At 52.9% G+C, this 16,317-nt stretch overlaps 1 protein-coding gene across 3 annotated transcripts; it reads right to left on the bottom strand.

Annotated features, from left to right (window-relative positions):
- Positions 1-7,037: 7,037 nt before the first annotated feature.
- On the bottom strand, positions 7,038-16,024 carry SERPINA3 (serpin family A member 3). 3 transcript variants are annotated; one of them, XM_059183018.1, is made up of 5 exons: positions 15,912-16,024; positions 13,785-14,438; positions 10,497-10,770; positions 8,431-8,581; positions 7,038-7,447 (listed from the first exon to the last, which is right to left on the bottom strand). In XM_059183018.1, the coding sequence occupies exons 2-5, from the start codon at positions 14,419-14,421 to the stop codon at positions 7,244-7,246; spliced, it is 1,266 nt and encodes a 421-aa protein (XP_059039001.1). In that variant the 5' UTR covers positions 14,422-14,438; positions 15,912-16,024; the 3' UTR covers positions 7,038-7,243. The 3 variants fall into 3 exon arrangements, with proteins under 3 accessions (XP_059039001.1, XP_059039000.1, XP_059038999.1); XM_059183017.1 differs by having other exon boundaries at positions 15,908-16,014; XM_059183016.1 differs by lacking the exon at positions 15,912-16,024 and adding an exon at positions 14,869-14,945.
- Between the last annotated feature and the right edge of the window lie 293 nt (positions 16,025-16,317).

Raw genomic sequence — 16,317 nt, 5'->3', positions numbered from 1 at the left:
CTCCCTGAGTGTGTGGCTCTGGGCCTCTCTCCAAAGTGAATGTCTCATATGAACAGAAGCACACTGACCTCAAGCACCTGCTGGGAGACGTGGGCACTAAGTGCAGTTGAGGGCTCTATCCACCCCTAGGGCAATGGCCCTGCTTCCCCCACGCCCTTCCCTAGGTTCCAGAGGTGCTACAGATCTCAAGTTAGCAGAGTCTTCCCTAGCCGCCTCCCGTGGTTTGGGAGGCAGCCCCCTTGACCTTTGAGAGGGTCCATTTTGTCCCTCCCTTCCCAGCCCTCCTGCTTCCTGCTCACACACTGATCAGGTCTCATCCAACAACTCAGAGCGTCTCCTCCAGGTGACCCCTTTCAAGCCTTGCTCCACCATGTCCTGGAATGTGATCTTGGGAGACTCACTGACCCTGTCCAAGCCCTGTTGCTCATGCTTGGTCTGGGACTAGCAGAGTGCTCCAGAGGAAGGCAGCTGCAGGAGGCATCTAGAGGGGTAGGGAGACATCCTGGAAGCCCAGGCTTGGCTCGGGCTCTGCTGCTAAGTGGGAGTCCAGCAACCGTGGACAGGTCACTTCACCTCTTGGGGTCTCTGCTTGCCCTCTCTGGGGTGGCACTAAGATTCCCCCATCCTATAACTTCCCCCAGGGTTATAGGAGTTCAAGGTGATTTTGCCCCATTCTGAACCAGCCCAGCACGTGGCATAGGATGGACTCCCAGAAACGCACAGATACTGTGAACTCAGAAGACTTGAGGCCTCTCTTCCAGTGATTCTGAGATCCCAGTGAAGCCTAGAATCCATTTTAATAAGGAGGGTGAGCTGACTCTTACTCCGCTGAGGGAGCTGCTGTGACCCTTTTAAAAGGTAAATCAGATTCAGGGCCTCTGAGCAGCAGAGTTGGTTAAGCCTCCAGCTCTTGGTTTTGGCTCAGGTCTGGATCTCAGGGTTGTGAGATCCGGCCCTGTGTCAAGCTCTGAACTTAGTGGGGAGTCTGCCTGACAGCCTCTACTTTTTCCTCTGCACTCTCTCTCTGAACAAATTATATTAACCTTTTAAAAAAGGTAAAGCAGATTCATTCCCTTGTAGTTCAAGATCACCAGTGGTCTCCATCACACTGAGGAAAAATTCTGCACCTCTTACCACCTCTTAGGCCCTTGTCAGTCTTCTGACCTCACCTCTGACCATCATTTTCCTCCCTCCCTCTGCTCTCACTACTCTGGCCTTCTTGCTACACTAGAACTTGAAAACTCATTCCTGCCTCAGGACCTTTGCACTTGCTATTGGCTGCCCAGGACTGTGAACAGCCTTTCGGCAGCCCTTACTTCTGCACACTTCCTTGCTTCACTCAGTTCTCTGCTCACAGGTCACATTCTTAGGGAGGCCCTATGTCCGTCCTCTCCACCCTATGCCCTGCTTTATTTCTTTATGCTCCTCTGGAGTGATATGAAATGTTTGTCTAGCTTCCCTACTGGAAAGTAAGCTCTATGAGGGCAGGTATTCTGTCTGTGTCATTTACTTCTAGGTCCTTAGTACTCAGCATAGATCAGATATTCAATATTTGTTGGAAGAGCAAATGGCTCATGGGGTACCATTGGAATTCCACTTTAAGGAGGGACTGGATGGCTCAGACGATTAAGAATCTGACTCTTGATTTCAGCTCAGGTTCTGATCTCAGGGTCATGTGTTCGAGCCCTGTGTTGGGCTCCACGTTGAGCACAGAGATTCTCTCTCCCTCTCTCTATGCCCCTCCTCCACTGCTCACGTTCACTGTCTCTCTAATAAAAAGAAAATTCCGTTCCAGGGTTTCAGCACTTCCTCTACCAGCACAAGCACCATCCTTTGGGGCTCTGCCCCTATCATCAGACCATCCCAAGGTCCCCCACCACAGTCTCACTTGGCCCCTGGGTTTGGGTAAATTATGATAGAATCAATCATCATCACATCACTCTGTCCTGCCTCTGATTTTCCATGTCTTCAGGCAGCCCTGAACCTTTTCAAACTTGAGCTCTCTCTGGAAAAAGAAGAAGAAATTGGGGGAAAGCTTCATCTGAAAAGTTTTGCTCCTTACCAAGTAGCAGCAGAGAACAGACAAGTCTCCATTTGTCTATTTGCCTGGTAATCTGCTTTGGTGGCTATCCTGGTTTTGTTGAAAAGTCTGTAAGATGTTCATTCCTTTCTTTTATTGAGCATTCATTCACATGTTCATTCATTCATCTCTGCACAAACACGGACCAGACATCGGTGCTGGGACCTGAGCTACATGCCAGGGAAGCAGAATGGATGAGAGGCAGCTGCTCCCTCCAGGGACTTGGGTCCACTGGGAAGAAACACATGGAATTCACAAGGGCAGTGTGTGTGGCACGGCCAAGTCCTCTAAACCGAAGTGCTATGAGTCGCCAGGACACCATGATCCCATCCGAGCACTGTGCAGACAGGAAACATGAGACCCAGAGAGAAGCTTGTTCCTTCACTCCCTCATTCAACAAACAGTTTGGGAGCCAGGACATGAGGGATTACCCAGAAGAGGCTTCCTAGCCTTCATCAGAGGTGGCCTATGCAGGGTGAATGGGGAGTCTAGAGGAGGCATAGAAGGCAAGGAGTTTCTGGAGGGCTTCCCGGAGGAGACAGTTCCTGAGCTGAGACTAGAACATGGATTGGTTAAGAGAGTGAAGAAAGGAGTTTCAGCAGAGGGAAGAGTATGTTCAAGGTCATGGAGGCGGGGCGAGCCAATACCACTCCAGGCAGCTGCCTACCCCTGCTGCTCTTGGGATGTGAGGGCGTGTGGATGCGTGTGTCGTGATGAGACCCCCTTGGCAGGCTCAACAAACTGGCTGGGGGTGGGGGGATGGGTGGCGGTGGTGGGACTCCAGCCCTACCTACCCACAGCCCCACACTCACCTAGAATCGAGTGCTTTCCAAGGCGCTGGGGAGATTCAGTGTGTCTGCCTGACCCTGGACACAGAAGTCTGACCCTTTGGGAGGGCGGTGACAGGTTGGGCCTCCGGGGTTAACCCAGAGGGTACTGATGCTGCCCTCGGCCCAATGTTCACTCTCAGCACAACCAATTGTGAGAAAAACAACCCACTCATCAGTTCAGGTTGTGTGGAGATTCATGCAGAGAGAAGAAGGAGTAATGCAACAGGAGTGATGCCTGCCCTCAGGGCTGGTGTCCTGGGGTTGAGGCACAGCCCCACCACCGCACACTCTCCTGAGTGCCCATTTCCTCCTTCACCCTCCTCACTACTCAAGATGAGGTCCTGAAGACCACATTGAGAGACAGAGGATGCAGTCTCTAAAACTGGTAAAGGGCTGACCTGATTGGACCAACTCTCCACCCCCTCCGGCTTCATTCCTCCCCCTGAGGACACCTGCTTCCTGCCGGGCGCTGTGCCCGGCAGCGCGGATGCCTGAGTCACAGCTCTCACATGCAAGGAGCTTGCGTTATGAAACTTCAGGATGCTCTATTCCTTAGACACTTGGGCTATAGTGTTTTTTAAAGGGTAATGACCACTTCTTCTAGAAAGCCAACAGAACTTTCTGCTTTCGTGCAGCATCAACAGAAAAGTTAATGTGTACTCTGCAGAAAACGTCTTTGCAACACTTTTGGGATTCCGATGCCTTGTCCTTCCTGAGCTGGCTTGGTGGCAGGGATGATACAAAGGTGGCCTGCGTACTGAGTGTGGAGACAGGGTTTATGTGGGCACAAGATTCCTTGTATCCATCTATCTGTCCATCCATCCATCCATCTGTCTGTCCATTCATCCAACCATCCCTCTACTACGGAATACCCCAGCATGCTGAAGATGCATTGAATACTGGGGAATAAGACAGGGTCCTGTCTTCATGGATTTTTTTTTTTGTTTCAAATCTTTGTTATAGAAGAATTCAAATAAGTACAAAAAACAGAGAGTGGCATAATGAATCTCACCTACCTCCAACAGCTTTGATTATTATTAATGTGAGGCCAGTACCCTTTTTTCTACTCCTTCCAGTCCCTTTTCCCCCTCAGGTTGTTTTGAGCAAATCCTACAGATCATTTCTTTTTACCTGTAAGAATTAAAAAAAATTATAGCCATAGCCATGCATCACACCTTTAAAACCTATAATTCCTTAGTATCAAGTCATTGTTTCCCTCCGTGGTTCCTCGAGGTTTCTTTTTAGAGTTAGTTGGTTGGAACTGGGATCTCATGTGTCCTTGAGTTCATGTCTGCAAGCCTCCCTTTCTGTCTAGTGAGGTGAAAGGCACATAACATGAAATCAACCGTCGTAAAGTGTACAATTCAGCAGTGTTGTGTACATGCGTGCTGTTGTGTAACCGTCACTTCCCTCATGGTTCAGACAGTGTCAGGCACCCCCAACAGAGACCCCATCCCCCTTCTCCCCCTCCCCGGCACCTGCCAGCCACTGATGTGCCCTCTGTGTCTATGGACTCGCCTAAGCTAGGCGTTTTCTGTAATGGAATGATGCAGTCTGTGACCTTTCGTGTCTGGCTTCTTTCACTGAGCACCGCGTGTTCAAGGTTCACCCATGCTGTGGGCTGGGTCAGCACCCCATTCCTCTCTAGGGCTAAGTCCTATTCCCATGTGTGAGGGCACCACACCAGCCTCTGCTCGTTCCTTCGTGGGTGATGGTCAGGCATCTCTGGTCTCTATCATCTTCCTCACGAAGCTTTGTTCAATGTGACCCATCTTACCAAATGATGTCTTCTGGTTTCCCAAGCTCCTGTGTGGCAGTCTGAGTGTCACCTCTTTTTGCTCGGTCCAAGCAGTGACATTTCCTAAGTATGTCTCAAAATGTCCCTTTTCCTCTATCTTCACGCCTCCATCCTCTGCTCAGCGTCCTGTCACTTTAATTCCTCCTACCGCCTTCTAACCATGGAGGGGGCAGAGCAGGGTAGAATGCGACAAAGAATTTGCTGCAAGGAAGCGAGTGTATTATAACCAGGGGACCACAGTGCTGATCATGTTTCTGGCTCCCGTGCTTTCAGAGAGCTTCACACACAGATCGTGGAGGTTCAGGGAGCACAGTGCAGGGCAACCCCCTTCCCCACCACGCCAGATCACTCAGCCTTTAGGACCTCAGCAGGGCTTAGGGCTCTGAGATCCAGACTTTTGTGCTCTCTGAACCTTAGCTGGGCACCTCCCCTCTCCGCTGGGAATCCAGAGTTTTCTTAAGGTTGCAGTCCCCCCCCGCGCCCCCCCCCCCAGAGGTCACCAGGGGACTCCGTGGATCATGCAGATCTGGGGTTCATAAACTCACTGAGCAAGGGGGAGCATCACCCTGTCAGCATCTCAGTCTGCCTCAATGGGGGAAGTTAGGGGAAGTATGTATGGGGTTTTCTGGGCTGCAATGAGTTCACGGTGGCCTTAGGGTGATAGAAAGCACGGTCGGAATTGACAAAAGGGCCAGGAGTGAGTGGTTTTAGCTTTAGAACCCATGAGTCCATGAAGAGTTACTTTTTCTTTTTAAAATTTATTTATGATTGGAGCGAGAGAGGGAGGTGAGGGGAGGGCTGAGGGAGAGAAGCCTTAGCACACGCCCTGCTGAGGATTTATTTTCTATCTTCAATCGCTCTTGCTGACTTTTACTATGTAAACACTCTCAAGTCTCTCATTATTAAAAAATGTGGAAAGAAAATCCTTCCTTTAGTCTAAACGACTCTCAAGCTCCCGTCTTTCCTGCCTTTCGATGCCAAACAGCTATGGAGTGGTGTTGACAGTTGTAGACTCCCTGAGCCGTCTGCTCTTCTGCCCAACCCACCCCCAACTCCCGGTTCCTGCTCTCACCCTCCCCCGGGATCCTTCCTGCCAAGGTCACCAAGGGACCAGCGTTGGACTCTCCCAGAGGACGTTCTTCGTCCTTCTCCTCCAGAAGGGTCCAGCCCATTCCACGCCATCTTCTTCCCGGGGACTCTTCACGAGACCACCTTTTTCCTCCTGTGTCTTCTCCCGCTCTGTTCCAGTCTCCTTGCGGTCTGCTTGTCTCCTTACATGTTGGTGTTTGGGTAAGGGTGGCCCTAGGCTCTCGGCACCATGCACACAGAGATACCTGTCTCCTCTCATGGTCTCGCTGAACCACCAACTCATGATGACCATGACATCCATCTCTCTGACCCAGATTTTCTCACTGAGCTACAGATCACCACAGACAACTCCAACCCCACATGAGTACATCACAGCTATTCATCTTCCTGCAGAAAATCGTTCTTTTTGTAATCCAGAACTCACAGCACAGAACAGTGCTTCAGTTCTAGTCTCCTGAACCCCCAGCTCAGCAACCTGGACATCATCCTTGACTCCTTCCTGTCCTCTGCACCATCAACCACCAAGTCCTGCCGCTTGTACCTGTTGGCATCTCCCGTAAGTGCCCCTTCCTCTGCACACCTGCCCAGTTCCCTGGCTCAGGCCGTTCTGCTGCCCCTCATCTCCCCCAGCCCAGCCCCCGCCGCCACCATCACCCAGTTCCTGGTAACTCCAGCAGAGGGATGACTGCATGGCTTTAGCAGCAGCAGCTGTCCACAGGTTGCTCATTTTTTCCCGCCCCCCCCATGCCAGCTGCTGAGGGGTTTGTTTCTTGGGCAGCAGTTGGAACTCATGAGGCATGTGTCAGGCTCTGGCCAGGAACTTACAAAGTAGCTACTCTCCCCAGATTGGGGGTGTCGGGGGGTGGGTAAAAAGGAGGGATCCTGGAAGAGAGAAGGTCCTAAGACCGAGGAGTCTAGGGGCTCTACCAGATGGGGTCAGGGTCGGGGGTCAGCATGTGGCCACATCCTGGGCCCAGGGGAGGGAAAGAGTGAGACTAGAACTGGGGACAAGGGAGCCCACAGAAGAAGGAACCGGATAACACTCTCCCCTCCCCTCCCAGGCCTGAGGTCCAGGGGGGCTTGGCCACAGGCACAAAGCCTGCTTCCGGCCAGGCTTCTGCAGCTGAAGGCCTGGGTGAGACTGAGCCCAGTGGGAGGTCTTGGAGCTTAGGCTCCAGGCACAGGCAGCTACAGGGGCCTGGAGTCAGGAAGATCAGGATAGAAAGACACAAAGAAAGTGTCCGGTCTGAGAAAGAGAGTTTATTGACATCTGGAGGTCTCAGAGCCTCTGATCAAAGAGTCCCGAGGCTCCCAGGGCACATGGAAGCCACCAGAATCACTGTCACCTTCTAAGGGATGAGCAAGGATGGGCCTGGCCTGTGGCTCTTTGATGCATGGCGGCTCAGGCTGCATCAGAGACCTGGCACCTGAGAAGGAGGGGCAGCCCTAAGCTTGGTTGGGGTTGGTGACTTTGCCCCAGAAGAGGATGTTCTTGGTATCTCTGTGAAGTATGCACACAAGAAAGGGTCTGTTGAAATGCACAGTCATCAGTGGACCCATTTTTCCGGACAATAAAATAATTTTACTTCCCGTGGCGGCCGCGGCTTCCGTGCCCTCCTCCGCCACATCGAGCAGGGCCTTGTGGACCACCTGTGGGAACACGAGAGCATAATGCACTGTAGGTCTGGTGGGTGAGGGGTGAGGGGCTCGCCTGAGAGCCCGGAGGGGACAGACATTCACGCAACCTTGACCCTGGCCCATCACGGATTGGCGGGGCGTGGCGGGGGGGGGGGTGCTCCTCCTGACAGCCCTGTCCCTGGTTCTGAGTGGTTCTGATGCACAGATACACAAACTGAGGCTCCCAGGCTGTGAGGGGTCGCGAAGGATCGTGAAGATAAAGGGGAGGGGCCCCCTGATCTGGAAGCCCCTCTGTCTGAATGCAGAGACTGTGCTGCCCCCCAAACACTCACTACTGAGAAGAGAACAATCGCAAGTGACTTTCTAGCAGCCTCTCCACCTGAAGCAGCTGCTGCGGATGTCCCTGGGGACCCACGGGCCTCCCTGCTCTTAGCCCCGTCTGCAATGACCTTGGCGCCCTGGGCTACTTTGTGTAGATGTGGCTTCACATCCCTGAACCCCATAGGCCCCTCTACACACCTCCCTCCATGACCATGTCTTTTGGAAGGAGGGGTGCAGAGGGGGGCAGACACCTTGCCTCATTCCGAGGACCTTGTTTTCGGAGCACAATGCAAGGGACCCTCTGTCTTTCTTTCACACCCCTCACACCTGCCATTCACACTCCCATTTTACAGGAAAACTGAGGCCTCCAGCACTTGAAGTATTGGCTGCTGTAGGCAGTAAAAGGGGCAGTGTGGATGGGCTGGGATCCATCCCCAGTTCACACCAGGCTCTTCCCCATGAATGGCTTCGGGGTCACAGTATATTACAGGGCAGGTGGGGACCCAACATGCTTGCCACACAGCTCTCCTGAGCTTGGGGCAGACCCACGAGGGGGACGGCGTAATGAGAGATGCTGTTATTCACGCAAATTCAAGGTCATCCAGTTGTCCGCCTTGCCTTTACCATTCAAGCTCAGATACAGAGGACAAATGATCTAATGTCTTAACACTCACTTGGGAAACTGCCAGGTTCTTCTCCCCTGTGACTCCTGACAGGTCGGCCTGGGGGGTGAAGACTTCCCTCATGCCCAGCTGGGGAAGTATCTCTTCCAGATTATAGCTGCTGGAGATGGAAAACTTCGGCAGGTAGAGGTTGTCTATCGTCCTAGGAAGGGAGAAACAAGAATTTGAACACCTGCTTGCCTCAAGGCTCGCCTTCTCCCACCTCGAGGCATGGTCTTCCCTGGTTTCCTTTCTGACCACCCCCTTCTTGCTGGAAAGAAGAGCTCATTTCCTCAGTTTCTTGATCTCTCATGCTGAAGTGACTGCGTTCGAAGGGCCTGGAAGGATCCTGAGACTAGCAAAGGAAGGTCCCCATCTTGGCTGTCTGGTGAGCTCCGTGAGAGCAGTAAGATTTCTGCTTCGGGGCAGAGCTGCTGGTGAGTTCTTAGAGCAAGAGCAGATACCTTCCATCTACAAGCCTTGCTCTTGCTCTCTCTCTCTCTCTGTTTATATCTCTAAGACTTCTGTCATGGTCTGCCTGCTTTGACACGTACCAGATCCGAGGAGGCTGTGACTCCCAGCAAACCCTGAGTCCCACGAACAGGGAGGGTATCAGTTTCTCTCCATATTCATTCATTCACCACCCCCTCCCTTCACTCAACACACATTCACTGAGCACCCACAAAGGGCTAGAACTGTGTTAAGTCAGGTGTCCTCAGTGCTTTGTGAATCAGAGGTGTGTGAAGAAAGTTCTAGCCATTCACAATGAATCATCAGCCCCGGCCAGGTGGGAGCTAGACACCGCCTCCCCGTGGCCCCACCCTCAAGGACCAGGCCCAGAATTCACTCTGCTTTGTGGGTCCTCCTTGACTTCAGTCTTCCCAATTCCATATCCTAGCCTGTCTCTAACCTCAGGTTCATCTGAAACTTGACCACCTCTGACATGTCTCACGTGGATCGCTGCCCTGGGCTCCTCGCCGGTCGTCCTGCCTCCCTGCTGGTCCTTGTGGTCTATTCTCCACTCAGCCTCCTAAGTGATCTATTTAAAAACAATACTCAGGACATCCACTCTATGGCCCAAGACCTTGGGATGAGTCCCTGTTTCACTTAGAGGAGGAAGAGGCAAGGTTCCCAGGGGTCTGCAGAGCGCTCCTGAACCCGAGCCGTCCCGGTGGACCCCCTGACTTCTCCGGACTCTTGCGCTGCTCCAGCCTCTCTCTCACCTCACTAACCCTCAAACTCACCAGACTTTGCACAGAGGCTTTGCATTGACTGTTCCCTCTGCCAAGAATTCTTTTCCCCAACCTACCCACAGGGCTCGGGCCCTCACCCCTTTCATATCAATGCTCAAATATCACCTAATGGTGATCCTATTTAAAACCACAAACTACCTCCTGGTTGGTCCAGTTTTCCTTGTCATTTTACCCCACTCTATCATCTACCCACATGCCCTCAGTTCTTAATGTCGAACATACTAAATAACTGACCTATTTGTTATATCCCTCTATTTTCTCATTTCCCAGTGACAAAGTAAGCTCCATGAGAACAGGAGATTTTTGGTGTAATTGCAGACATGTCATCCGGGTCTAAACCAGTGCCTGGTGCCTACTAGGAGCTCCATTAACCTATGTGACCTGTGCCAAATGGATGAACAGATTAATGAATGAATGTTAACAGCCAGCGCAGAGCTGGTGCTTGGAGCCCGTTCTGGCTTTGGCCTTCAGCTGATCGCGGAACCATCTGTCCCCTCTGGCTTCAAGAGGTCAAGACAAGGAGAGGGCAGGCATGAGGACTGGGTTGAGTTAAGGAGTCCCCGGGACCTGAACATGTTGACGTCGGAGGCAGCATCACCCCTGTCCCATTCAAGGTCATCATGTCTCATAGAACAAACATTTTCAGGCTCAAAGCCACACAGACAGCCAGGGCAGGGTGTCCCCAAACTCCACCTGTGTTGGGATGGCTTCCCTAGAGAGGAAGGAGGCCCTGGGTGCTGGGGGTGCAGGGAGTCCAGGAGCGGGGGGAAGCGGGAGCGCCTGAGAAGGGAAGAAGGAGGGATGGCCTCATCCCCAGGTAGTCACCTCATCTGCAATGAGTCTGTCCACCTCCTCAGTGTCTCCGGGAGCAGGCTGGCCTCCACCGCCCCCATGCTGCCCTGGTCGGGGAGGATGAAGAGCGCGCTGTCCGTACTGGTGTACGGGAGCTCCACCATCGTGCAGCCCAGTGCCTCGTCTCGGAAGTAAGGTGTCCACACGTCCTCCAGGCTCATCATGGGCACCTTTACCGACCTGCTCTTGCTCACGTAGAACTTGGACTTGAAAGTGTCTTGGGGGTCAAAGGGTGTCTTCCATTTGGCTGAAGGTCAGAGAACTCTGTGAACACAAGGGCTGCCCTGCTCCGACCCCTCCTCCGCCCGGGTTCTCTGGGTCATGGATACACTCCGAGTGCCACCGGCCCTGCCACTGGCCCCACCTTGGTCTGCAGAACACGTTGGCAAGTGGGTGGGCCACTGGGGACAGGGGTGATAAGCCACACAGGTCTGGTTGGGACGTGACAGTGAGACAAAGACCTGGTTAATTGTGGTGAGAGACTGACAGGAGTTTGGGAATAGTGGGTGCAAAACAGAGGTGGGGGAGAGGCAGGAGAGGGGAGAGACGGGAGAGGGGACCCCGAGCACTGTGAGGGGTGGCAGCAAGGGGAGCAGGGGGAGGAATGGGGAATCCCTGACCCTCTAAAAGGGACAATACTAGTAACTCACTGGTAGTCGTCGGCGTTATAATGTACACACATGCCCACAGCCTGGTCAAACACGCCGATACAAGGGGCAAATGGGGAATTTGATGGTGGGACAGAGCTTAACTGAGGGGGGAGGCCATAGGGTTCCCCAGGAAGGGCATAGGGCATCCCCAGGAAGACTGGAGCCTTCAGTGCGGCGGGGGTGGGGAGAGCTCCTGGGGACACTAGAGACCGGGGGCTTGCTGGGGAATGTGCACAACCCCCCCCCCCCCACACACACACACACCACTGTTGGAGTCAGGAGAGGAGGGGAAAGCCAGGCCAGCTGGTGTGTCCCTAGGGCAGGCAGGGTGTTAGGAGGGGCAAATCAGGAGACACATAGAACAAGCAGCACATCGGGCCTGGATTAGCTTTATAGGGAAATCTTGTTTCAGGCCTTCATCCGCAGCCAGAAACACAGGCCCTGGGAGGATTTGCCCCAGGACTCAGCCATAACCCCCAGTGCAGGCTTTCGGTGACTCCACCCAGCTCCTGATCACCCACCAACTCCATGACACTTCTATGGGACTCTGTCTATTTTTGGTGCCCATGGGGACCAGGGCTCCACAGGGCGGACTCTGTCTGTGCACGCCCCGCTTCTTCAGATCTCATGGGCTGGGGGACTTGTGTTTCTCAAGTTCTGACCCATGGGACCAGGCCCTAGACCAACTGGAACTTGAGAATGGGCCCTGCCTGGGATCCTGCCCTCCCCCAAGGTCCTTCTCCCAATGGTGACCCAGCTGATACCACCCCCAAGATGATGGGGGGCACTGTTGCAGAACCCTGGGATGGCCAGGTTCCTTAAATGCTGTCTTCCCATGTAGACGGGACCTCCCTCCCCACCCCACCTGCCCCACACTGAGTCCCTGGCTAGGACAGCCCCAGGTCAGAATGGCCCAGCAGTGCCCAGGCAGAGGGCTTCCTGAGCCCAGGCATGACCCTTCCTATGCACAGGCCCCTCTTCAGGGAGGAAGCTGAAGTTCATGCCCAGCCTGGAGGGATGTAAGAGGCCACTCCTTCCTCCTGGGAGCCAGGCACGTTTGAGTCAGAGTAAAAAGCGCCAATCTCCCTCAGACAAAGGGTTGCTGGGCCCCTCTGCAGGGACTTCCTACAGTGGCAGAACGTCATTCGGAAAACCCTAAGACTAAGTGGGAACCCACGGAATGGGAGAAGATATTTGCAAATGGCAGGACAGATAAAGGGCTGATATCCAAGATCTATAAAGATTGTCTCAAACTCAGCACCCAAAACTCAAATAACCCAGTCAAAAAATGGGCAGAAGACATGAACAGACACTTCTCCAAAGAAGACATAGAGATGGCCAACAGACACATGAAAAAGTGTTCCACATCACTAGCCATCAGGGAGATTCAAATCAAAACCACTTGAAGATACCAGTGGTATCTAACATGTCAGTTAGAATGGCAAAGATTAACAAGACAAGAAACAACAAGTGTTGGCAAGGATGTGGAGAAAGGGGAAACCTCTTACACTGTTGGTGGGAATACAAGTTGGTGCAGCCAATTTGGAGAACAGTGTGGAGATTCCTTAAGAAATTAAAAATAGAGCTACCCCATGACCCTGCCATTGCGCTACTGGGTATTTACCCCAAAGATACATATGTAGTGAAAAGAAGGGGCACGTACACCCCAATGTTCATAGCAGCAATGTCCACAATAGCCAAACTATGGAAGGAGCTGAGATGCCCTTCAACAGACGAATGGATAAAGAAGATATGGTCCATATATACAATGGAAGATTACTCAGCCATCAGAAAGAATGAATACCCACCATTTGTATCAATACTGATGGAACTTGAGGAGATTATGCTGAGTGAAATAAGTCAAGCAGAGAGAGAGTCAATTGTCATGTGGTTTCACTCATATGTAGAACATAAGGATTAGCATGGAGGACATTAGAGGAAAGAAGGGGAAACTGAAAGGAGGGATATCAGAGGGGGTGAGGAACCATGAGAGACTATGAACTCTGGAAAACAATCTGAGGGTTTCAGAGCGGGGGTTGTGGGGGAATGGGGTAGTCTGGTGTTGGGTACTAACGAGGGCACATGATCTAATGAGTGCTGGGTGTTATATGCAACTAATGAATCACTGAACACTGCATCAAAAACTAATGATGTACTCTACAGTGGCTAACTGAACACAATAGAAAAAATGTAAATAAAATAAAATAAATTTTAAAAATCCTAAGGGCGCCTGGGTGGCTCAGTGGGTTAAGCCGCTGCCTTTGGCTCAGGTCATGATCTCAGGGTCCTGGGATGGAGTCCCACATCGGGCTCTCTGCTCAGCAGGGAGCCTGCTTCCTCCTCTCTTTCTCTGCCTGCCTCTCTGCCTACTTGTGATCTCTCTCTGTCAAATAAATAAATAAAATCTTAAAAAAAAAATCCTAAGAGAAAACAATGCCTTCAGGCAGGGCGGGGCCTCAGGGACCTACCTCCTCCCCTCCCCCACCCCAGACCAGAGGCACCTGCTCCATGGTGTTTTCCCCAATAACACGGTTGGCTACACCAGGCCAGAATAAGGCCCCAAAGTCTCAGAACTAAAACTCTGCTTCCAAACCCTAAGCCAGGCACTCACCTTTAAGGAAGATGTAGTTCACCAAGACCATGGCTGTGTTCAGGTCAAGGTCCTTGACCAGATCCACAATTCTCCCCTGGGTCTGATTCTTCACATAGTCATTGATGAGCTTCTTGGCCGCGGCAGATTCCTGGAAGTTGGTGGAGAAGGCCTCAGAGGCGTAGAGCACCCTGGCATCTTCCATGAACTTCTCCAGCAGCTTGAGCGACTCACTGACGAACATGGCGTTGCCAACGCTCAGCTGCAGCTCATTGCTGGGTTGGCGGAGGGTTCGAAGCAGGTGCTGGAAACCCCGGTGGATTTCAGTGTCTGGGGTCTCTGTGAGGTTGAACTTGAGGCCTTCGAGGATCTCCGTCAGGGTGGTGTTTTGGGCCCCCAGGGATAGGAAGGCCAAGGCAATAGAGATGCTTAGCGGGGAGAAGATGACATTCTTGTTGGGGGTCCTCGCAGCCAGTTGCTTATAGAGGCTGAGGGCGAAGTCAGTGTTGCTGGAGACTAATCGGAGGCTGTCCACAGGAGTCTCATTGTGTAGGTCCTCCTGGGTCACATTTGGAGGGTCAAGCACGCCGCCCGGGGCGCAGTGGACAGGGGGGCAGAGCCCAGCCACCAGGAGCCCCAGAGCCAAGAGGAGCCACATCCCCTCTGTCCTCAATTCTGTAAAACAAAGCTCCTTTAAGTGTTGGGGGGCCAGATGGTGCCCCAACTGCCTCTCACTGCTCCCTCCGCCCCCACCGTGTGGCCTGTGTTCCAGCCTCTGCTTCTGTTAGCTTTGTGACTTTCCTGGGTAGGCACGCTCATAGGCACCCAACATACACGATTACGTGACCCTCGAGGTTTGTGCTGTATGTACTGTACGTACTGTAATTTTGCCATTTTCCCCAAGGGAGAAACTGGGTGCAGAGCAGAAAGGGGCTCACTCACAGTCGCCACAGCAAGTGGGGGAGCAGAAGGGGGAAAGTGGTCAGCCTGGCTCCCGACTCCTGGTTGGGGGAGACCAGGGTGGGCTTCAGAGCTGCAGAGACCTGGACTGGGATTTCATGTGGGCTACTTGCCATTGCTGTGTGTTGACAAGTAAGTGACTGACCCTCTCTGAGCCTTGGTTCCCACCTCCGTACAACACGCTGAGTAGCTCCCATGAGACAAACCAGGAAGGTGCTGGGCTCCTAACGGGGTTGCCGAGGCGTCCTTCCTCCCACAGGCCACCCACTCTCTGAAACTGCCCACCAGGCCAGAGCTGTGGGTCCGCGGGGAGAGAGGATGGAGGTACTGCTGGAAAGAGCCGGAGAGAGGGGCTGAGTTCAAAGCCGGTGACAGCAGCCAACAGGGTTGTTTACCTTCAGCCTTGGTCTACTCAGGCCCAGAGCGCAGAAGAGAAAAGGTCAGCTTCAGAGGTAGGGAGGGGAGTCCGGGAAGGGGAGGGGAGCTGAGCTGAGCTGCCTTCCATCAACAGGCCGTTGGGAGGAGGAGCCCAGGAGCTGCAGCTTCTGGATTGCCTCCTTGGTCTGCTTACCCTGGGGCTAATGCAACTGAATCTTTGAAAGAGTTAAACATCCCCCCGCCCCGCCCCCGCATCATTTCTGGAGAAAAAGAACTTTGTTTGGGCACGTTGGCAGGCTGGCTCTGTTTCTGAGCAGCCTGTTTTTCAGTGGCTGGACGGACACTGCCGGCCTGTCTGTCTGCCTGTCTGCTTGGCCAGGGGCCTTGGAGAGGAGAGGAGCTGAGGGACAGTCCTCCCTAGAGATTCCCTGGACTCTGCCCAGAGGGACCCCCACATCAATCTGGTGTGCATCTCGCTGTGAGACCAGTGCCTGGTCTCGTGTCCCCGGGGGGAATTGCCTTCCAGAGTGTCCGCTGTGGGGGGGGTACAGAGGTGGCTAAACTCAGAATCCCATAGTGTGTGAGGCAGAAACCATCAAAGAGGCCCTTGGGGTATGCCCCCTTTTGCAGGTGGGAAAACTCAGACCCAGATGGAAGACATGTCTTTACAGGGCATGGCCTTTGTGTCCAGCCCTAGAGCTGTCCCCAGCGCTCTGGGACGCCCTTGCCAGGCTTCCTCCTGCCTCAGAGGCTCCAGACCTCTCTAGAAAAATGGGTTCCTTTGTTCCCGGGATATCACGGATTACCTGCCTTTGCTGCTGGCTGTCCTCAGCGGATTCCAAAGCCACCGCCTGCCCAGAGTGCTAGATTTTCATGGGCGCTGACTCCTATTTACCCGTGCGAAGAGCTCCTCCCCTTGCTTGGGAAATGTTGGCAAGGACACCCAAGTGTCTGTTTTCACCTGGAGTGGCCAAATAATCATTTCTGGTAACATGAATTCATCAGAGCCAGTGGAATCAGCCAGTTACAGGAACAGCCCCCAACTGGCTTCTTAGAACAAAACAAAAAGCAACTTTCCCCTTTCATTTTTGTCTTATGTTTATGAAACAGTCATTGAGGAGCATACACAGAAGGACGTTGATAATGGTCCCCCAAATTCCATCCCCCAGCTAACATCTCACGATTTCTGTTACAAGTCACTTTCTTTGACATGTGT

This window comes from Mustela lutreola, chromosome 7 (assembly GCF_030435805.1).
Source record: "Mustela lutreola isolate mMusLut2 chromosome 7, mMusLut2.pri, whole genome shotgun sequence".
Classification (NCBI taxonomy): domain Eukaryota; kingdom Metazoa; phylum Chordata; class Mammalia; order Carnivora; family Mustelidae; genus Mustela; species Mustela lutreola.
This window is presented reverse-complemented; position numbering and strand designations above follow the sequence as displayed.